Raw genomic sequence first — 24,348 nt, forward strand, 5'->3', positions numbered from 1 at the left:
GTGGTCCTATTCAGTGATTACCCCTTCATTCCTTACTATGCATCAGGGTCCAGTGGGCGGTTCTATTTAATGATTGCCCCTTAAATCCCTACTATGCGTAGGGGTCCAGTGGGCGGTCCTATTCAGTGATTAACGGTCTTTCTTGCATGACTGCACAAAAATCATTAGCGGTCAACAACCATGTAGGACCGCCCACTGGACTCCTAAAATGTAAAAATGTACATAGATTATAATCATACTGAAACTTTTTCTATAAAACTTTACATCAATTTGTTCTACTTTTTCTGTGCTATACCGTAGTATGCGGCCCATAGCTAGGACAGTATGCACAAAGAGACAGGTTCCCAACTCCAAACCTTTTTATGTATAACCAGTTTTGTAGCACACAAATATCGATCATTATTTATGGAGGTAATGACTATTAATTTGATGTGTTTGATGAATAGTTTTATATTTAAGCTCTCCCATATTTGTTCCGTTAGTAGCTTACCATTTTCAATGCTGAGGGCACATGGATTCTCAAAGCTGTTTGAAACCACCGGGCAGTCTGCTTGGGTTATCCAAGTGTTGGCAAAAGAAGATCCTGTTCCTTCAATCACACCGCTAAGAACTCTGAAGTCATCAGCCTGTATGTCATTAAAGTTCCCACAAAGACCTGTAAATCGAGGAATTAGTAAGAAACTACCATTACTTCATCTTGTATCTAATGTAAAATAACGCACATGTCCCAGACTGCGGGCGGAGTGTTGACGATCTCTGGGCGAGAGTCACTTAAGCATCAACATTACGCCAATGCAGTTGGGTCACGTGGTTGAATGGAGCCATGGGCTTCCTGCTCCACCATTCTCCGTCATTTAGGCCCCGGCCTTGGCCTAGATTCTAGACCTAGAGGATAGGTCCTAGGAGATGTCAGTAGCACTCCATTGTGCTGCTTGTGATGGGGAGAAGACGACTCAGTCTGCCTGATCAGGCGAGTATAAACTTTATTTTTTTTCATGGATTGACACAAAAGAGGCTTCATTACTTTGGAGGATTCGCTCAAGGAGCATCATTACTTTTTAATTGGTGCATTGGTACTTTCTAAAGGAGGCACTATTTGAATTAAAGGGATTGTCCACTACTAGGACAACCCCTTCTTAGACTACATGTTCGGCCCTGATAAAATAATAAAGCCTATACTCACCTCCTGTGCCGGCGTCGTTCCCACGGTGTCGGCACTCGCTCTTTCCGAGGCTGTGATACGGTGTTGTCACACATGATGCACAGTTTTAGGACTGTATAAGATAATACATTTATAATTACCACAAACTTCATTTCTATAAGATGGATCCAGATTGATGTAGAGCTGCATAGTGGGCACAAGCTGGATCTGTAGCTGTAAGCCAAAGGTGGTTTGCACGATGATGAAGAATGTCGAAGGTTTGAAGACTGTAACACTGGCTGTGAACCAAGAAAAGAAAAAAAATAAGCTTGGCAACATCGCCTCCTGCTGGAAACATGGTGGTTCTGCAAGAACTGAACTTCTGAATTAATAGAGTCAGTTACTATAGTTCTCTACTACGGTAGCAGTGAAACCAGCAAGATGATGGATATATCTTTTAAAAGTTTGTCCCAAAATAGACATAAGGGGCATATGGCTAGAATATGTCACAAATATCCTACTGTTGAGATTCTGACCACTTTATCGCTACTCAAATACACTCAGCTTGTTCTGGAAGATAAGGAGGTGGCCAACCACGAGGCCACCTGCAAAATACCTACAGGAGATGAAAGGGCATAATGTTTCACTTTGTTTGAATGATTGGTGGGGCTAACAGCAGAGGTTCTCTTCGAGATAGCCATTGGCAGGCAGAATGGTGGCTCAGTGGTTACCATTATTTTTGTGTAGTACTGGGGTCTTTAGTCCTAATCCCACCAAGTACAACATCTGCAAGGAGTTTGTATGTCCTTCCCGACTTTGTGTGGGTTTGTGTGTCGAGCTGGAGCGCCAAGTTCCTAACAGTAACATGACCTTGGGTGCCCACTGTTCAGCTATAATCAGATACTATACTCTCCTCACTCACAAATTTATATAATAATACTCCGGCAGTTTGTTAAGAAAATGATGAGGTTAATGCCTGATTAACACCTGATTAACTCAACTCTCTCCTCACTACTCCTCCACTTCGCTCCTGTACAAATCCGTTCATTTGCAAAGAATTCAGTTCAAACGACTCACATTGACCTACGAGCCCATCCATAATCTATCCTCTCCATATATCTCTGAATTAATCTCCCGATAGCTTGTCAGTGGATGCATTGCTGATGAATATTTTCAGATAGTCGATGATATTTTCAAAAGCTTTATTGGACAGGCTTCAGGTCAACGTGTTTTGAAGTCGTCTATACCTCTTCATCAGGACAAAACATAGGTTGACCTGAAACCTGTCCAATAAAGCTTTTGAAACTATCATCGACTATCTGAATATATTCATCAGCAGCGCATCCACTGACACTTCACCCGGATCCTGTGCCACTCTTTCCTTATGGACCTGTCTGCGGATATTTGCGAAACATGTTGCTTAGGTGCAACTTCATCAGGTGAGCAGATTCCTTTTTTCTCTGCACCTTGTTGTGTTATCAGTTAAGACCCTATTGCACTATTGTTTTTCCTAGTTTCCCATATCTACTCCCGATATCTTCACACACATACTCTCCAGACATCCCTCTCTTTTCCACACTCGTACATTCCTCACCCAATCACTTCCGAGTAGGGTTGAGCGAAACGGGTCGAACATTTTCAAAAGTCGCCGACTTTTGGCTAAGTCGGGGTTTCATGAAACCCGATCCGACCCCTGTGCGGGGTCGGCCATGCGGTACGCGACTTTCGCGCCAAAGTCGCGTTTCAATGACGCGAAAAGCGCCATTTCTCAGCCAATGAAGGTAAACGCAGAGTGTGGGCAGCGTGATGACATAGGTCCTGGTCCCCACCATCTTAGAGAAGGGCATTGCAGTGATTGGCTTGCTGTCTGCGACGTCACAGGGGCTATAAAGAGGCGTTCCCGCCGACCGCCATCTTACTGCTGCTGATCTGAGCTTAGGGAGAGGTTGCTGCCGCTTTGTCAGAAGCAGGGATAGCGTTAGGCAGGGTCCATTAACCACAAAACCGCTTGTGCTGCAGCGATTTGCACTGTCCAACACCACCCTCGGTGTGCAGGGACAGTGGAAGTTTTTTTTTTTTTTTTTTTCCCCTCAGCGCTGTAGCTCATTGGGCTGCCCTAGAAGGCTCCCTGATAGCTGCATTGCTGTGTGTACGCCGCTGTGCAAACCAACTGCTTTTTTCAAAGCACAAATCCTCTTGTTCCTTCCTTTCTGCACAGCTATCTTTTTTGTTTGTCCACACTTTTTATTTCATTTGTGCATCAGTCCACTCCTTATTGCTGCCTGCCATACCTGGCTGAGATTACTGCAGGCAGGGAGATAGTAGCTGCCTGCCATACCTGGCTGAGATTACTGCAGGCAGGGAGATAGTAATTGTAGGACATTCCCTGTTTTTTTTTTTTTTGGTGGGAGATTAAGATTGGCAATTTGGCATTTCTGCTAGAGTGCCATCCCTGTGTGTGCCATCTCTCTCACATAGTGGGCCATAGAAAGCCTTTTCATTTTTCTGTATTTTTTTTTGTGGGGTGTATAAATTCTCCCTGATAAAAATACAGTGGGAGATTAATATTGGCCTTTGGGCTTGTGTGCCAGTCCTGAGTGTGCCATCTCTCTCACAAATAGTGGGCCATAGAAAGCCTATTTATTTTTTTTTTTGGTTTTATAAATTCTCCCTGAAAAAAAGGGAGATTAATATTGGCCTCTGGGCTTGTGTGCCAGTCCTGAGCGTGCCATCTGTGCCAGCCCTGAGCGTGCCATCTCTCTCACAAATAGTGGGCCATAGAAAGCCTATTTAATTTTTTTTTTTGTTTTATCAATTTTCCCTGAAAAAAGGGAGATTAATATTGGCCTCTGGGCTTGTGTGCCAGTTGTGAGCGTGCCATCTGTGCCAGTCCTGAGCGTGCCATCTCTCTCACAAATAGTGGGCCATAGAAAGCCTATTTAAATATTTTTTTGGTTTTATAAATTCTCCCAGAAAAAAAGGGAGATTAATATTGGCCTCTGGGCTTGTGTGCCAGTCCTGAGCGTGCCATCTGTGCCAGCCAGCCCTGAGCGTGCCATCTCTCTCACAAATAGTGGGCCATAGAAAGCCTATTTAATTTTTTTTTTTGTTTTATCAATTTTCCCTGAAAAAAGGGAGATTAATATTGGCCTCTGGGCTTGTGTGCCAGTTGTGAGCGTGCCATCTGTGCCAGTCCTGAGCGTGCCATCTCTCTCACAAATAGTGGGCCATAGAAAGCCTATTTAAATATTTTTTTGGTTTTATAAATTCTCCCAGAAAAAAAGGGAGATTAATATTGGCCTCTGGGCTTCTGTGCCAGTCCTGAGCGTGCCATCTGTGCCAGTCCTGAGCGTCCCATCTCTCTCACAAATAGTGGGCCATAGAAAGCCTATTTTATTTTTTTTTTGGGTTTCAGAAATTCTCCCTGGAAAAAAAAAGGGAGATTAATATTGCCCTTTGGGCTTGTGTGCCAGTACTAAGCGTTCCATCTCTCTCTCTCTCTCAGTCAGTGGGCCATAGAACGCATATTTTTGGTTTTATTTGTTTTCTAAATTCTCCCTGAAAAAATCATTTTATTTTATTTGGTTTCTAAATTCTTCCTGATAAAATCATATTTTTTTTATTATTTTTATTTCTAAAGTCTCCCTGAAAAAAAAAAAAAAAAAACAACCAAAAAAACAGTGGGAGATTAATATTGGCCTTTCTGCTTGTGTGCCAGTCTTGACTCCTGGGTGTGCCATCTCTCTCTCTCTCTCTCTCTCTCTCTCTCTCTCTCTCTCCAATTGTGGTCCATAGAAAGCCTATATTTTTTTTCCTTGATTTGGGTTCTAAAATCTACCAGAGAAAATAACTACATCAATCATTGGTAGAAAAATATTGGCCTCTGGGTTTGTGTGCCACTCCTGACTCCTGTGTGCGTCATCTCTCAGTCAGTGGGCCATAGAACGCCTATTTTTGGTTTTATTTGTTTTCTAAATTCTCCCTGAAAAAATCATTTTATTTTATTTGGTTTCTAAATTCTTCCTGATAAAATCATATTTTTTTTATTATTTTTTTTTCTAAAGTCTCCCTGAAAAAAAAAAAAAAAAACAGTGGGAGATTAATATTGGCCTTTCTGCTTGTGTGCCAGTCTTGACTCCTGGGTGCGTCATCTCTCAGTCAGTGGGCCATAGAACGCCTATTTTTGGTTTTATTTGTTTTATAAATTCTCCCTGAAAAAATCATTTTATTTTATTTGGTTTCTAAATTCTTCCTGATAAAATCATATTTTTTTTATTATTTTTTTTTCTAAAGTCTCCCTGAAAAAAAAAAAAAAAAAACAACCAAAAAAAACAGTGGGAGATTAATATTGGCCTTTCTGCTTGTGTGCCAGTCTTGACTCCTGGGTGCGTCATCTCTCAGTCAGTGGGCCATAGAACGCCTATTTTTGGTTTTATTTGTTTTATAAATTCTCCCTGAAAAAATAATTTTATTTTATTTGGTTTCTAAATTCTTCCTGATAAAATCATATTTTTTTTATTATTTTTTTTTCTAAAGTCTCCCTGAAAAAAAAAAAAAAAAAACAACCAAAAAAAACAGTGGGAGATTAATATTGGCCTTTCTGCTTGTGTGCCAGTCTTGACTCCTGGGTGTGCCATCTCTCTCTCTCTCTCTCTCTCTCTCTCTCTCTCTCTCTCTCTCTCTCCAATTGTGGTCCATAGAAAGCCTATATTTTTTTTCCTTGATTTGGGTTCTAAAATCTACCAGAGAAAATAACTACATCAATCATTGGTAGAAAAATATTGGCCTCTGGGTTTGTGTGCCACTCCTGACTCCTGTGTGCGTCATCTCTCAGTCAGTGGGCCATAGAACGCCTATTTTTGTTTTTATTTGTTTTATAAATTCTCCCTGAAAAAATCATTTTATTTTATTTGGTTTCTAAATTCTTCCTGATAAAATCATATTTTTTTTATTATTTTTTTTTCTAAAGTCTCCCTGAAAAAAAAACAAAAACAAAAAAACAAAAAAAAAACAGTGGGAGATTAATATTGGCCTTTCTGCTTGTGTGCCAGTCTTGACTCCTGGGTGTGCCATCTCTCTCTCTCTCTCTCTCCAATTGTGGTCCATAGAAAGCCTACATTTTTTTTCCTTGATTTGGGTTCCAAAATCTACCAGAGAAAATAACTCCATCAATCATTGGTAGAAAAATATTGGCCTCTGGGCTTGTGTGCCACTCCTGATTCCTGTGTGCGTCATCTCTCACTCAGTGGCCCATAGAAAGCATATAGTTTGTTACATTTGTTTTCTAAATTCTCCCTGCAAAAATCTATTTTTTTTTTTTTGGGGGGTTTCTAAAGTGTTCCTGAAAAAAATAAAAATAAAAAAAAAATAATAGTGTGACATTAATATTAACATTTGTGCTTCAGTGACAGTCCTGCGTGTGGGGCATCTCTCTAATTTGCAGCCACCAAAAAAAGAGTGTGTAACATTGGGCCTGATTTTCGCTGTGGTCTCACCAACCTGTAAAGGGGTAGCTAAATCATACTGAAGTTATAGCTCACCGTGTAAGTTGTGTGACTGCAACAAATAACGTTAGTTTGGTTACGTTTTTAAAACAATGAGGAAGTCTAGTGGAAGAGGTCGTGGCCGGGGGCGTTCATTGTCAGCTGGTAATGAGGGTAGTGGTAGTGGTGGAGCATCAGGTGGTCGTGGGGGAAAAAATATTGCACCTAAGTCTGGAGCTGTGGAGCCAGGTTCGTCGTCCGGCTACACAAGGCCTCGAACGCTCCCTTTTCTGGGATTAGGAAAACCGCTTTTAAAGCCGGAGCAGCAAGAGCAAGTTTTGGCTTATCTTGCTGACTCAGCCTCTAGCTCTTTTGCCTCATCTCGTGAAACTGGTAAAAGTAAAAGCAGCGCGTCGTTAGTGGATGTTCACGGTCAGGGACAAGTCACTTCCTTGTCCTCTTCAGCAAAAACAACAACAGAGAAGAATGCAGCAGGCGACACAACGGGTTACTCCATGGAGCTCTTTACACATACCGTCCCTGGCTTAGAAAGTGAAGCAGTTAACAGTCCATGCCCATTACAAATTGAATCTGACATGGAGTGCACTGACGCACAGCCACAGCCAGACTACTATGCTGGTCCTTTGACTCAGACCACAACATTGCCCTCGCAGGGTGCTGATCAAGAATCAGACCCTGATGAGACTATGTTGCCCCATCACGAACGCTATACCACCGAACGACACGGTGACACAGACGAAGTTGCGCAGGAGGTACAAGAAGAGTTATTAGATGACCCAGTTCTTGACCCCGATTGGCAGCCATTGGGGGAACAGGGTGCAGGCGGCAGCAGTTCTGAAGCAGAGGAGGAGGAGGGGCCGCAGCAGGCATCAACATCGCCACAGGTTCCATCTGCCGGGCCCGTATCTTGCCCAAAACGCGTGGCAAAGCCAAAACCTGGTGGAGGACAGCGTGGCCATCCGGTTAAAGCTCAGTCTGCAATGCCTGAAAAGGTATCCGATGCTAGAAAGAGTGCAGTCTGGCATTTTTTTAAACAACATCCAATTGATCAGCGCAAAGTCATCTGTCAAAAATGTTCTACTTCCTTAAGCAGAGGTCAGAATCTGAAAAGTCTCAATACTAGTTGCATGCATAGACATTTAACCACCATGCATTTGAAAGCTTGGACTAACTACCAAACGTCCCTTAAGGTTGTTGCACCCTCGGCCAATGAAGCTAGTCATCAACGCAACATCCCTTCCGGCAGTGTAGGACCACCATTTAGCGCACCACCTGCTGTATCTGTGCAGGTATCTTTGCCAGGCCAAAGCAGTCAGGGTCAGGGAATCACCAGTTTCGTAGTAGGAAACACTGCATCTAGGGCACCGGCGGCAACAATACCATCTCCCACCGTCTCTCAGTCTGCCATGTCCACCGGCACCCCCGCTAGTTCCACGATCTCCAGCTCTCCAGTCCAGCTCACCCTACATGAGACTATGGTTAGAAAAAGGAAATACTTAGCCTCGCATCCGCGTACACAGGGTTTGAACGCCCACATAGCTAGACTAATCTCGTTAGAGATGATGCCCTACCGGTTAGTTGAAAGCGAAGCTTTCAAAGACCTGATGGACTACGCTGTACCACGCTACGAGCTACCCAGTCGACACTTTTTTTCCAGAAAAGCCATCCCAGCCCTCCACCAGCATGTTAAAGAGCGCATCGTCCATGCACTCAGGCAATCTGTGAGCACAAAGGTGCACCTGACAACAGATGCATGGACCAGTAGGCATGGCCAGGGACGTTACGTGTCCATCACGGCACACTGGGTAAATGTGGTGGATTCAGGGTCCACAGGGGACAGCAAGTTTGGGACAGTTCTGCCTAGCCCACGGTCTAGTAAACAGTTGTCTGTAGCCGTTCGCACCCCCTCCTCCTCCTCCTCCTCGTCCTCCTGCAGAAGCAAGAGCTCGTCCACAGACCGCAGTCGCACAAACACTCCATCCGCACCTGCCACTGTTGCACACCAGGTCTCCCATTATGGGGCAGCTACTGGCATACGTCAGCAGGCTGTATTGGCTATGAAGTGTTTGGGCGACAATAGACACACCGCGGAAGTTCTGTCCGAGTTCTTGCAGCAAGAAACGCAGTCGTGGCTGGGCACTGTAGATCTTGAGGCAGGCAAGGTAGTGAGTGATAACGGAAGGAATTTCATGGCTGCCATCTCCCTTTCCCAACTGAAACACATTCCTTGCCTGGCTCACACCTTAAACCTGGTGGTGCAGTGCTTCCTGAAAAGTTATCCGGGGTTATCCGACCTGCTCCTCAAAGTGCGTGGACTTTGCGCACATATCCGCCGTTCGCCTGTACACTCCAGCCGTATGCAGACCTATCAGCGTTCTTTGAACCTTCCCCAGCATCGCCTAATCATAGACGTTGCAACAAGGTGGAACTCAACACTGCACATGCTTCAGAGACTGTGCGAACAGAGGCGGGCTGTTATGTTTTTGTGGGAGGATACACATACACGGGCAGGCAGTAGGATGGCAGACATGGAGTTGTCAGGTGTGCAGTGGTCGAAGATTCAAGACATGTGTCAAGTCCTTCAGTGTTTTGAGGAATGCACACGGCTGGTTAGTGCAGACAACGCCATAATAAGCATGAGCATCCCCCTAATGCGTCTGCTGATGCAAAGTTTGACGCACATAAAGGATCAGGCGTCTGCACCAGAGGAAGAGGAAAGCCTTGATGACAGTCAGCGATTGTCTGGTCAGGGCAGTGTACATGACGAGGTACCGGGCGAAGAGGAGGTGGAGGATGAGGAGGATGATGGGGATGAGTATATTTTTAATGAGGAAGCTTTCCCGGGGGCACGGGAAATTGGTGGCGTGGCAAGGCCGGGTTCTGGTTTTTTGAGGGACACAAGTGACGTAGATTTGCCTGCAACTGCCCCTCAACCAAGCACAACCGCAGATTTGACAACGGGAACTTTGGCCCACATGGCGGATTATGCCTTGCGTATCCTCAAAAGGGACACACGCATTACAAAAATGATGAACGATGACGATTACTGGTTGGCCTGCCTCCTTGATCCTCGCTATAAAGGCAAATTGCAAAATATTATGCCACATGAGAACTTGGAACTAATATTAGCAACAAAACAATCAACTCTTGTTGACCGTTTGCTTCTGGCATTCCCTGCACACAGCGCCCGTGATCGTTCTCACACGAGCTCCAGGGGCCAGCAGACCAGAGGTGTTAGAGGGGCAGAAATCAGAAGTGGCGTTGGACAGAGGGGTTTTCTGACCAGGTTGTGGAGTGATTTTTCTATGACCGCAGACAGGACAGGTACTGCAGCATCAATTCAAAGTGACAGGAGACAACATTTGTCCAGTATGGTTACAAACTATTTTTCATCCCTTATCGACGTTCTCCCTCAACCGTCATTCCCATTTGATTACTGGGCATCCAAATTAGACACCTGGCCAGAATTGGCAGAATATGCATTGCAGGAGCTTGCTTGCCCGGCAGCTAGTGTCCTATCAGAAAGAGTATTCAGTGCTGCAGGTTCAATACTAACAGAAAAAAGGACTCGTCTGGCTACCCAAAATGTAGATGATCTAACCTTCATTAAAATGAACCACAACTGGATTTCAAAATCTTTTGCCCCACCCTGCCCGGCTGACACCTAGCTTTCCTATGAAAAGGTCTTGCCTGTGGACTATTCTGAATGACTTTTCCAATCTCGTAATTTTCTTCACCTGATTGTCCAGCATACGACATGTTTCCACCTCACGAAATGGCCAAACTCCCCACACGGGGCCGTGCTATCGCCACTTTGCGCTTGGACCCTTGAGAGTGCTGTTTGTCTGAAGAGGTGGGTGTGGCCGCTTTTGGTCGACGGCACTGCCACTGGGTCCCTCATAGTACAATAAAGTGTCTCTGGCGGTGGTGGTGCGCACCCAACGTCAGACACACCGTTGTAATATGAGGGGCCCTGTGCCTGTACCGCCGGCCACAAGACAGTTCCCCCCCCCAGCTCAAACAGTGCTCTACCACTAGCAAAATTATCTCTCACAGCTTCACCAATGTGTAGTCTAGCCGCTGACATCCTTCAATGCCTGGCACTGACAATACCATTGTTTTGACATTTTTGTTATGTTAGGCCTTCGAAGCCTGTCTGCGGTCCCTTCTTTCTACAACTACTACACTGACCAGGCCACTGCTGGCCGTGTTACCCTGGAACCAATTTAAAAGTGCCTACAGTCAGCCCAATTTTGTTATGTTAGGCCTTCGAAGACTGTCTGCCGTCACTCCTTCCACTAGACTTCCACTGACCATACACTGCTGCCCATGTACCCCTGGAACCAATTTAAAGTGCCTACAGCCAGCCCAATTTTGTTATGTTAGGCCTTCGAAGCCTGTCTGCGGTCACTCCTTCCACTAGACTTCCACTGACCAGACCACTGCTGCCCGTGTACCCCTGGAACCAATTTAAAAGTGCCTACAGCCAGCCCAAGTTTGTTATGTTAGGCCTTGGAAGCCTGTCTGCGGTCACTCCTTCCACTAGACTTCCACTGACCAGACCACTGCTGCCCGTGTACCCCTGGAACCAATTTAAAAGTGCCTACAGCCAGCCCAAGTTTGTTATGTTAGGCCTTGGAAGCCTGTCTGCGGTCACTCCTTCCACTAGACTTCCACTGACCAGACCACTGCTGCCCGTGTACCCCTGGAACCAATTTAAAAGTGCCTACAGCCAGCCCAAGTTTGTTATGTTAGGCCTTGGAAGCCTGTCTGCGGTCACTCCTTCCACTAGACTTCCACTGACCAGACCACTGCTGCCCGTGTACCCCTGGAACCAATTTAAAAGTGCCTACAGCCAGCCCAAGTTTGTTATGTTAGGCCTTCTAAGCCTGTCTGCGGTCCATTCTTTCAACTACTACTACACTGACCAGGTCACTGCTGCCCGTGTACCCCTGGAACCAATTTAAAATTGCCTACAGCCAGCCCAATTTTTTTATTTTAGGCCTTCGATGCCTGTCTGCGGTCCATTCTTTCAACTACTACTACACTGACCAGGTCACTGCTGTCCGTGTACCCCTGGAACCAATTTAAAATTGCCTACAGCCATGTGTTATTATTTTAGGCCTTCGATGCCTGTCTGCGGTCACTCCTTCCACTAGGCCTCCACTGACCACACCACTGCTGTCCGTGTACCCCTGGAACCAATTTAAAATTGCCTACAGCCAGCCCAATTTTTTTATTTTAGGCCTTCGATGCCTGTCTGCGGTCCATTCTTTCAACTACTACTACACTGACCAGGTCACTGCTGTCCGTGTACCCCTGTAACCAATTTAAAATTGCCTACAGCCATGTGTTATTATTTTAGGCATTCGATGCCTGTCTGCGGTCCATTTTTTCAACTACTACTACACTGACCAGGTCACTGCTGCCCGTGTACCCCTGGAACCAATTTAAAATTGCCTACAGCCATGTGTTATTATTTTAGGCCTTCGATGCCTGTCTGCGGTCACTCCTTCCACTAGGCCTCCACTGACCACACCACTGCTGCCCGTGTACCCCTGGAACCAATTTAAAATTGCCTACAGCCAGCCCAATTTTTTTATTTTAGGCCTTCGATGCCTGTCTGCGGTCCATTCTTTCAACTACTACTACACTGACCAGGTCACTGCTGCCCGTGTACCCCTGGAACCAATTTAAAATTGCCTACAGCCATGTGTTATTATTTTAGGCCTTCGATGCCTGTCTGCGGTCACTCCTTCCACTAGGCCTCCACTGACCACACCACTGCTGTCCGTGTACCCCTGGAACCAATTTAAAATTGCCTACAGCCATGTGTTATTATTTTAGGCCTTCGATGCCTGTCTGCGGTCCATTCTTTCAACTACTACTACACTGACCAGGGCACTGCTGGCCGTGTACCCCTGGAACCAACATCAGAAAATATAAAAATAAGTATTTTGCTTATAAAAAAGAAAATACTGGTGAGATATCAAATGCAGACATTTTAACATTAAAAACAAACACACAACTCTAATCTGGTACAGTACTAAAAATGGCCACCAGCTACAATTACTTTCTCCTGCAAGTAGTTAACTGAAAGTTTTTTTAAATTGAAAACACACATATGGCATCCACCGAGTGTTGTCCTGTCGCGTCTTCTTTATATTATTGCCGAGAAGATGCAAAATAATGAAAATAATAAAATCATTAATTACCAAAATAATAGAGAAAGTCAACACCACATTGCAAATAAACATTCATTCCAAATAAAGAAGCAGGGCGCGTCCGAGGGTGAGTATATACCTAATAAGAATATAATCACCCTCGGACGCGCAATGCTTATTTCCAACAGCCTTCCTTCCTAAGAATCAGCCCTTCCGTCGTGTAGAGAGACGTTGTGTTACACTCCAAGGTGTTCCCCAGGTTGCCTTTCCTGAGCTTCGATCTTCCGGCTCTCGTTTAGTAGTTCTTGGAAACTACTCTGCATTAGGCCTTCAAATTGGGTATGGGGTGTAGAGAGATGGTGTGTTCCACTCCAAGGTGTTCCCCAGGTTGCCTTTCCTGAGCTTCGATCTTCCGGCTCTCGTTTAGTAGTTGTTGGAAACTACGCTGCATTAGGCCTTCAAATTGGGTATGGGGTGTAGCGAGAGGGTGTGTTACACTCCAAGGTGTTCCCCAGGTTGCCTTTCCTGAGCTTCGATCTTCCGGCTCTCGTTTAGTAGTTCTTGGAAACTACACTGCATTAGGCCTTCAAATTGGGTATGGGGTGTAGAGAGAGGGTGTGTTACACTCCAAGGTGTTCCCCAGGTTGCCTTTCCTGAGCTTCGATATTCCGGCTCTCGTTTAGTAGTTGTCGGAAACTACGCTGCATTAGGCCTACAAATTGGGTATGGGGCGTAGAGAGAGGGTGTGTTACACTCCAAGGTGTTCCCCAGGTTGCCTTTCCTGAGCTTCGATATTCCGGCTCTCGTTTAGTAGTTGTCGGAAACTACGCTGCATTAGGCCTACAAATTGGGTATGGGGTGTAGAGAGAGGGTGTGTTACACTCCAAGGTGTTCCCCAGGTTGCCTTTCCTGAGCTTCGATCTTCATGCTCTCGTTTAGTAGTTGTCGGAAACTACGCTGCATTAGGCCTACAAATTGGGTATGGGGTGTAGAGAGAGGGTTTGTTACACTCCAAGGTGTTCCCCAGGTTGCCTTTCCTGAGCTTCGATCTTCCGGCTCTCGTTTAGTAGTTGTTGGAAACTACGCTGCATTAGGCCTTCAAATTGGGTATGGGGTGTAGCGAGAGGGTGTGTTACACTCCAAGGTGTTCCCCAGGTTGCCTTTCCTGAGCTTCGATCTTCCGGCTCTCGTTTAGTAGTTCTTGGAAACTACACTGCATTAGGCCTTCAAATTGGGTATGGGGTGTAGAGAGAGGGTGTGTTACACTCTAAGGTGTTCCCTAGGTTTCCTTGCCATTGCTTCGGTCTTCCGACTCTCGTTTAGTAGTTGTAGAAAAGTACACTGCATTAGGCCATACAAAATGGGTATGGGGTGGAGAGAGATGGTGTGTTACACTCCAAGGTGTTCCCCAGGTTGCCTTTCCTGAGCTTCTATCTTCAGGCTCTCATTAAATTGTGGTTAAATGGAACAACTGCATTTGGCGTACTAGTTGGTTTGGGGCCTACTATCGGTGTCTGCCACTCCTTGCTGTTCTCCTCCACTGAACAAAGCTGTGCCGCCTGTTTACTACGGTTGCCAATTTTGAACTGCATTTCGACTACTTACTGATTTGGCCCTACTCTCTGTGTCAGCCTCTCATTCCAGTTGTCCTCCACTGCAATGCCCCCTGGTTATTCCTGTGTTACCAATTTTGAACTGCATTTAGCCCACTTTCTTCTTTGGGCCTATATCTGTGTTTCCACTTCATCGTGCCCATTGCCCAGCCAGTGATAGATGAGTCTGCTGGTACATTGACCCATAACGCAACATTCCCCGTGCACGCTACACAACAACATTGTGACCCTGCTGAAAGTCAGGTTGCTCTTCCCGCATACCATACCACCTTACACGGGGACAAAGAGGAAGGTGCAGATGAAAGTGCAGGTTCCTTCATCAGGTGGGGGGAGGAATACTAGTTGGCGACGTCACTGGCACAGGGCCTCTCATAGTACGCAAAAGTGTTGCTGCCGGTGGGAGGCGCCCCCGCCGTGCAAACACACCGCTGTACTTTGAGGGGCCCTGTGCCAGTGCCAATGCCAACGAGTGGGCCCCCCCTGCTTGCTCAGGTTCACAGCACTTGCAAAGTTGAAATACTTACCTCTCCCTGCTCCACTGCCGTGACGTGGTCCAGATTTCCTGGGCCCACTAATTACTTGAACCAGCCCTACCCCCCACAACTTTAGCCAAATGACCCCCAATTTCAAATGCCTTCCAATTATTATAAGGTAAATTACGCTTGACAAGCTTCATTAAGAAGAATGGATGGTTTTGACATTAAAATGGCCACTCTAGGTGTTTTCCTGGCCCCCACTCACTGCCGACTATGCTGCCCCATTGACTTGCATTGGGTTTCGTGTTTCGGTCGATCCCGACTTTACGTCATAATCGGCCGATTTCACTCGACCCGACTTTGGACATAGTCGGGTTTCGCAAAACCCGGCTCGACTCTAAAAAGGTCAAGGTCGCTCAACTCTACTTCCGAGACTTCTCTCGAATATCCACCATCTTCTGGAATTATGTCGGATTATCTACCATATGTGGAACCTTCAGATGGAACTTGAAATCCCATCTCTTCCAAAAAGCTTGCCGCCTGCAGTGACCTCTCTGTCACCTCACCACCAATGGAGCTGCCGCAACCCCCTACCTACTGTCTCCTTCCCCATTACTCTGTAGACTGAAATCCCTCAAGGGCAGGGTCCTCTCCCCCTCTTTACCAGTCTGTCATTGCTAATTTATTCATTGTAATTTATATTTGTATGCTGAATGTAACCCCCTTCTGTTGTACAGCACCGTTGGTTCTCATGAAACCAATGGTGCTCTAAAAATAAATGCTAATAATAATAATGATGATGATAATGATGATGAAGAAGAAATGCTGCTAATGTCTGTTTATAGTGAATAAATTTATTGTGCCAACTACTACTTATAAAAAATAAGTAAAAGGCCCATTTCTGTATAGGGGCCCACCAGAGGATTAACCTCTTCTCCTGTAGGCCAGTCCAACCCTTCTCATAGGGAATTTAGATTGCGAGCCCTGATAGGGACAGTCAAACTGTTTGTAAAGTGCTCTGAAATATGATGGAACTATATTATAAGTAAAATAAATAAAATATCCAAGCTCCATGCCATGAATGCTTGTTCTGAGACAAGTCTTTTAAACATATTCTTATTTGAGAGTATGGTCTCTATTCAGTAAGTGTCTGCCTGGGCATTGGAACAGAGGTCCAACATACCTGATGAGATTGGCAACTGTGTGTAGAGTGAATTCACATATACACTGCCACAGGGCTTTACATAAATCAACTGCAACAACAGAGTATAAATGTTATTGTACAAAAAATACAATTAATAAGAATTTCCATTAATCTTTAATTTTACACTATTATGTAGACTAGCTCAACTTACATCTTTCCCGTAATTTAAGATGAGGGTCACACTCTTCAGGCAGGTCTCGGTGTCTGTCAGACCACACTTGCGAAGTTCTCCCAACACACTGAATGAGCTGTTATAACATGTCTAACGAGAGAGAAATACTCAAAGCACCGAGGATGAAGATGTGGTGTACACAAGAAACTTGGTTAAAACAATATAATTCATAATCTTAAAGGATTTGCTCACTTTCAAACATAATTTGTTGCAGCATTTTGTAAAAAAACCCACTGTTCTCACCTTCCCTGGATCCACTAGTAGGTCTCAGTGCCTGGTCCTGGCATCACGTCAACATCGCGGTAGCCAATCAATGATCTCAGCCACTCAGAGCTCGACAATCCTTCTATGGGAATGTCCCACTTAGCTCATTGATTGGCTGCTGTGCTGTCAAGATGACATTGTTGCGGCAGCTAATGCCACATATCAGGAGTAGCAGAGACTCTCCAGTGGATCCCCGGACGTTGAGTACAGCGTGGTTTGTTTTTTTACAAACAAATTGCAGTGAGGAATGAATTACATTTGAGATAAAATGGCCCCTTTAGGTATCATATAAATCATATATATAGATGTACCTTGATCAGATGTGATAGTTACTATGATCTTTCCCGTGTTCTCTACCACAGTCCTGATTCTTTTCTCTATCTATTTTTTTGTCACAATCCCACCATCTTTTTCCCGCCTTTTGTTTTGATTCCATTCTCACCCTCTTCTCTTGCCTTTTCCATTGTCGTTCAATGCGATATACCCACCTGACCAGTGTCTAAGGGTTAGGTGTATGTGTCTACGGAGGTCAGGAATGCACTGTTATGATGAGGAGCTGCACTGCTGCTTATAGCTACATTTTATCTTTGATCTTCCACCCTTTGGCTCTCCTGGTCTATTGGTCAGTCATGAACAGCCAAATCTCCGCATGTGGACCAGAAACTGTAGTTTGCTCAGGTCTGCCCTTAACCATAGTGATTATAGTCATGTAATGTCCAAGTAGAGATAGGCAGATCGATTTGCGGAATTCCTTTCCATTGGCAAGGTCCTCTGGTCACTGGAAGGGAGCTTGTGAATTTTTTATTTTCTGAAGTCGCACCAGCCTGGCTAATGAAAAGCCGTGCCAGGAATTCTAGAAGTTAGGAGATTCATAAATCTGCTGCCCAGTGGCCAGAGACTACTGACGTGCCCAATTGACCTGAGGACTCCAACTGATCAGGAGAACTAAGAAGCCATGGTACATCTAGGATTTCTGTGGCCTCTTGCGTGTTCAGGCACAAAAGATTATTTGTACATTTTGCCTTGTACTCAACTCCATTCAAGGGAAAATAAACTCTGCTCTACTGATCTACCAATGTGTTTCTCGACATCCCCATCTGTGTACTCACAATTGCTCATTTTGTCTTTCTACCCAGATAATCTATTTTTTTTGCTCTATTTAGAAACAGGAAATATCTTGTTCCTGCATTTGTTATTCCCCTCTTTCACTTCTGAACCAGTTTATCCCTCCCCTTGTCATAAACTGTTGCCGTGACACTTGACTTGTGCAGACAATATTGACCTCCTGTTTCTGAATAGAGCTTAGAAGGATTCAGCTAATCAGTTTTTAATCACGTGATGTCATAGACTTAATAGAAAAGAGAAGACTTAACTGGGTAGAAAGGCAAAAAAGAGCAATTGTAAGAACACAGTGCTGTTTATGACTGAACTATATCAAGAGGATAAAAAAAATTGATGAGACAAGGGGTGCTTCTGTAAGTCATCATTGTGTTGATCCGAAGGCCCATCAACCTTTATTTTTATTTTCTGGTGATCCTTTAATGCATAATTACATAATCTTGAATTTTGATAATTTCTTCCTTACCTTAGATAGAACATAGCTGCAGTCTCCGTGAAATGTGTAATGTGTAAAATCAAAAGAGGTGATATGAGATCCTCCCTCAACTGAGCAGGATCCTGGACAAGCCTTTTCTAAGCAGCTCCATTTGCCAGCTGAGCAAGTGCTGATGGGAAAACAACAGCATTTTATACTGTCTCTTACAATCCAAAACACTTAAAGGGATTGTCCCATAACCAAAGTTCATTTTAATCAATAGGTCTTGTAATAATGATAACTTCCACAATTGGATGTGTTAAAAAAATGTTCCTCTCCTGAGATAATCTTATAAATGTGTCCCCTGCTGTGTATTGTGTAATGGCTGTGTCTGATCATACATGGACATGGTTTGATAATACCACATCTCCTGGACAGTGAAGGGCCGAAAAGAGTATACAGATGCAGTGCCCCAGGGTCCTGGTTGTTGCAGTAATATCATTCTCCTCTAGGGGAGAGTGATGTTACGTTTGGACAACTGCATCCAGGTATCACAAACATGCAACACATTTCACACTCCAGGCCACCAGGGGGAGCTCTTACTCCTATTTATTAGGTCACTCCCCACACTTAGATAAAACTGGTGACCTGTAGGGAAAGCTAGTTAGTTGCTGGCTGAGCTTCGCTCAGGTAGTTAGTCCCTGGCAGGGGTGGGATCCTGTCAAAGATCGAGACAGAAGGACATGGAGCTGTGCATGCCCTCAGAGCTGCAGCTCCTAGAAAGAGACATCGAAGGCAGAACTGTATTGCAGCGAGCGTGCAAAGAAGTCGTAGCAAAGGAGTGGATATCAGAAGGGTACCAGCCCTACACAGGCTGCCTCCTTCTGAGGCGCCTAATCCCGGTACCCGGAACACCGAGGGAGCAATGACCCTTTATGCCTTGCTCCAGAGACCGGCAGGACAGCTAATTTCACGTTACCTGTCCGCCCTACACCCAGGAGCCAAGTTGGCACCCCTTAGTGGCTGGGGAATGATAGAGTTCCTATAAACCGCCTCAAGCCACATACGGGTTTGCCCTATCTTATCCGGGGGACAGAGAGAGAGACATAACACCGATACCGGAATCTGCCTGCCCTGTAATCTCGTGCCCTGGACTGTGGATGCTGAAGTCTTCAGTAGAGGTAAAGAGACTGCAACCTTCTGTCCTCGTTCTTCTCTGCGCCTCTCACCATACTACCATCTACACACTGGGAAGCCCTGGGAACATACTTCACCTGTGGGAAGGTATACCATCTAGCTGCCATAACATCACCCCAGTGGACCCCTTAAAGCAGTGTCGGTCACCCTGATCGAATACCACAGGTGGCGTCACAAACACAAACTTTATCCCTTTAAAGACCTTTCCCTTTTAGACGGACGTCCCAGGGCCACGGACCGGGTCAGCCACCGTGACATACCCCCTGTGAACCGAAGGACCCGCTACCGAGTGCCCCACGGCCCCATGGGGGCGCTCCACAGACAGGACAGCATGGGGTCACAGTTCATTCTCTCTGTGAGGTAAAACATTTCACTGCCTGTTTTTGCACATTGTGTTACCTCACAGAAAGAATCAGCTGTGATCCTATGCTGTCGTGTCTCTATACTCTTTCTCTCTCCCCTGCCCAGAAGTTGTGGTATGATCAGGCTATGATGATCCTGTACGGTCAGACCTAGCCATTATACAGTACACAGAAGGGGCACATTTATAAGATTATCTCAGCACAGGAACTTTTTTAAACACATCCAATTGTGGAACTTTTTATTATTCCAAGATCAATTGATTAAAGTGTACTTTGTTCATGGGGAAACCTCTTTAACATGAATGTAAAACTTTGACCAGTACAGTGTTGTATGGAAAGGCTTTCTTAGTAAACCTTTATAATTGTTTGAGCATTGTTTATCTGAAACAAAGCTCCAAATATCCTGCTAAGATATTACATTCTGGCTACTTGCAGCCACCAACATGATTACCGCATACCATATATATTTCATGATGGAGATAATTTTTCTATAGTATGAGGAACACTCCCTCTAGTGGAAACTGCAGGTTGTTTGACCATCATTATTTCCAGAGAACCCTTCACTTAGAGAAACACTATTTATCTGCAGATATTGGGTTGACCTGCACGTAAATAGCATTTAAACACTAGTAGATCGGCATTCTAGAAGTAGAAAATGAAGTTTTATTCTCCCAGAAGCCACTTGCTTCCAATCACTGGGGCAATGGAGAGAGCAGCTACAATGATTGCTCACTACACAGTGAGCAGTTGCTATAACCACTTCCTAGCATATTGACTGACAGATTGCTCTGCAGCGTGTGTGCAATAACTGTAGTTGCTCCCTGCTCCACCCCATGACTGCAGGCGGGTGGCTGCAGGGAAAATAAAACTTAATTTTCTCTCTGTTGCCAGACTTCTCTTATTGCTAGAGCCACACTGCTGTATATTCTCTCATCAGAGACAATCAAGTTAATTATGCACATCACACTCTACTAAAACTCTGATCGGGTGATCTGACTCTCCTGGATGGGGAGAAGATGGAAAAATTAATTCCTCCATCTTCTCAATTTTGTCAGTCTGTGGAAATCGGACCACCCTCAGATGACATTTGTGCGCAGTTCGATGTTTTCCACGCACTCATTGACTTTCATAACCGAGTGCTATTCAAATATCGGACATAACTCGTGAATGCAGCAATTTTTCCCCAGACTGGCTTTGCCCGAGAAAAATATCAGACTTTTCCACGGCCCCATAGTATAAGATATAAATGCCGGGAATTGAAACCCTTTTCCACCAGAGCCTGTTTTTGGCTTTGTAAACCAGGCCAATTTTTACAACTCTGACCAACGTCACTTTATGCGGTAATAACTCTGGAACACTTCAACGTATCACAGTGATTCTGAGATTGCTTTTCATGATATATTGTACTTCATGATAATGGTAACATTTGTTCTGTATAGCTTGCATTAATTTCTGAAAATATTGAAAATTTGGATAAAATTTAGAATATTTCACATTTTTCAAACTTTTAATCTTTTTTTGCCCTTAAACCAGAGAGTTATGTCACGTAAAATAGTTGATAAATAATATTTCCCACATGTCTACTTTACATCAGCACAATTTTTTAAACTTAATGTTTTTTTTGCATAGTTAGAAGTTGATCAGCAATTTCTCATTTCTCATAACAAAACCATTTTTTTACTGAAGTGACTTTGAGGGGCCTATATGACAGAAAGTACCCAAAAATGACAGCATTCTAAAAACTGCACCCCTCAAGGTGCTCAAAACCACATTCAAAAAGTTTATTAACCCTTCAGGTGCTTCACATAAATTAATGGAATGTGGAAGGAAAAAAATGAACATTTAACTTTTTCCCACAAAAATTTTACTTTAGCCCCAAATTTTTCATTTTCACAAGGGTAACAGGAGAAAAGACACCAAAAAGTTTTTTGTGCGATTTCTCCTGAATACGCCAATATCCCATATGTGGTGGAAAACTATTGTTTGAATGCACAGCAGAGCGCGGAAGGGTAGGAGCACCGTTTGAGTTTTGGAAATTGTCTGGAATCGATAGCGGATGCGATGTCGCGTTTGTAGGGCCGCGATGTGCCTAAACAGTGGAAACCCCCAAAAATTACCCCATTTTGGAAACTAGACCCCTCAAGGAATTTATCTACATGTGTTTTGAGCACCTTGAACCCTCAGAGGCTTCACATAATTGTATAACGTTGAATTGTGAAAATTAAAAAACACATTTTTCCAACAAAAAGTTATTTTAGCCCCAATTTTTTTTCACAAGGGTAACAACAAAAAATGGACCCCAAAATCAGTTGAGCAATTTGTACTCAATGCACCAATACCACATATGTGGAGGAAAACTACTGTTTGGGCACACGGCAGGGCTTGGAAGGGAAGGAGCACCATTTGACTTTTAGAATTCCAAAATTGGCTGGAATCGATAGTGGCCGCCATATCGCATATGAAAATTCTCTGAGGTGCCTAAACAGTGGAAACTCCCTCAAATTACCCCATTTTGTAAACTACGCCACTCAAGGAATTTATCCAGGTATGTGGTGAACCTCCAGGTAGTTCACAGAAATGTATAAGGTTGAGCCATGAGAATAAAACATCAAATTTTTCCCACAAAAATGTTGTTTTAGCATCAATTTAAAACAAAAAAAAACAGAAAACTACTGCTTGGGCACATGGTAGGGCTGGAAAGTGAATGAACTCTATTTTGACTTGAATAGGTTGCGAATACCATGTCATATTTGAAGAGTTCCTGAGATGCCAAAACAGCAGAAATCCTAACAGGTGATCAGTGAGTATTTTTAAACCTCAGGCGATTCACAAACTTGTATAAAATTGAGCTAAGTAGATGAAATATTACTATTTTTTCCACTAACATGTTGCTTTGACCCCACGTTTGCAATTTTCAAAAGGGGTAATAGGAGAAAACGAACATTACAATTTGTTATGCAATTTCTCTTGAGTATATCAATATCTCATATTTGGTTGAAAACTTTTTTGAGGCAGAGTGCAAAGCTCAAAAGGGAAAGAGTGCCATATTACACTGCAGATGTTGCTGCACTAGTTGGAGGGGGCCATGTTACATTGGCAGAGCCCTGGGGTTCCAGAACAGCAGAAAACCACATGAGTGACCCTATTTTATTAACTACACCTCTCAATAAATTCATCTAGGGGTGCAGTTGTTATATTGACACCACAGGTCGGTCGCAGAATTTTATACCTTTGGGTAGTAAAGAAAAAATAATTACATTTTTACAACAAAAAAATTGTTTTAGCCTCAGATTTTACATTTTCATGGAGAAATTGGTAAAAATGGTGCCAACATGTATCACACAATTTCTGCTGAATGTGACAATACCCTATATGTGGCTGTTCAGTACTGCTTAGCTACATTGCTTAGACACTCGAGAGGGATGAAGCCCTATTCTTGGAGAACAAAGTATTGTAGAATAATTTTCGGACTCCATATACAGAGCCCATAAATGTCAGAAGAGCAGAATCCCCCCATGAGTGACCCCATTGTGGAGATTGCACTCCTTTGCGAATTTATCTACAGGTGTAGTGATGATTTTGACTCCATAAGTGTTTTCCAGAAACAAGCAGCAGCTGATGTTGCAGAGTGAAAATTGCAAACTGTCGTTGAAGGGACCAGTACATTGCAGTGACAAGTACGTTATGCACAGCTCATGCTTCTGGAGACATGCACCAGTAAATTAGGCATGCTCTTATTGCTACAGAAATGCCAAATGTGGTATTGGCACACCATGGGGCTCAGAAGGGAGAAGTGTTTGGACTTGGGAGTGAAGAATTTGCTGCATTTTTTTAGGGGTGAGGAGACATAGCACTTTTACAGAGCCTTTGTACTACCAGTAATGTGAAAGCCCACTATATTTCTGTTAATAAATGATGGACCTGGGTGGGGACTTGTTTTTTTTGTGGATTGAGTTGATGATTTTATTGGGAACATTTTACATAACATTTGGGATCACATATATCCTGCATTCTATAGTGAGCACTTTACTTTGGGGTTTCCATCTAAATCTCTTGAGTGATGTGATTCAGATAAACCCCCCAAGGGATCCATTCACTTTCATGAGGCAGTAGAGTTACTCTGGACTCCATCTGGCATCTGTTCAGTGGTGTCCTTCTTTTCAGAGTTGCACAAAACTGTCAAACTGTGCTTTTATGCATTTTAAATACTATCACTAGAGGTTCTGATTATGTGCACCTGGCTGGCTATGTCTAGAGCCAGGCCCTGTGTGTTAGGTGTCGAGTTCCCCCCTCTGCACAGGGGGGATCTCGAACCACCTCTGCTGTGGTCTCCCATTTTTCTCCAGCCGCAGTGGAGCCTGTTGTGAAATCTGTGGCAGAGCTCCCTCTTGTGGTCACGGGTGGTACTTCGGCTGATTCTCTCTGTGAGCTTCCGTTTGTGGAGGAAAGTGGTACTGCGGCTTCTGAGTTTCCTTCCTCAGGTGATATGGGGAAGTTGTTAGGTGCTACCCTATTTAACTCCACCTAGTGCTTTGATCCTGGCTTCCAGTCAATGTTCTAGTGTTGGACCTGTTTCCTCCTGGAGTGTTCCTGTGGCCTGCTGATCTGCATGGCTAAGTTCTTCTTTGCTATTTGTTTGCTGTTTTTTCTATTCCAGCTTGTCTGTTTGTTTTTTCTGCTAGCTGGAAGCTCTGGGACGCAGAGGGTGTACCTCCAT

General features: G+C 44.2%; 1 protein-coding gene across 1 annotated transcript in view; it reads right to left on the reverse strand.

Annotated features, from left to right (window-relative positions):
- The window catches only part of LOC138648611 (mucin-5AC-like), a 94,409-nt gene that overhangs the window by 38,912 nt on the left and 31,149 nt on the right, over positions 1–24,348 (reverse strand). Inside the window, exons 10-14 of the mRNA XM_069738399.1 lie at positions 18,124–18,262; positions 16,254–16,364; positions 16,082–16,151; positions 1,303–1,440; positions 491–655 (exon numbers count right to left, since the gene is read on the reverse strand). Coding sequence (XP_069594500.1) covers positions 491–655; positions 1,303–1,440; positions 16,082–16,151; positions 16,254–16,364; positions 18,124–18,262 — 623 coding nt within the window. The remainder of the gene's footprint in view (positions 1–490; positions 656–1,302; positions 1,441–16,081; positions 16,152–16,253; positions 16,365–18,123; positions 18,263–24,348) is intronic.

This window comes from Ranitomeya imitator, chromosome 9 (genome assembly GCF_032444005.1).
Source record: "Ranitomeya imitator isolate aRanImi1 chromosome 9, aRanImi1.pri, whole genome shotgun sequence".
Lineage (NCBI taxonomy): Eukaryota > Metazoa > Chordata > Amphibia > Anura > Dendrobatidae > Ranitomeya > Ranitomeya imitator.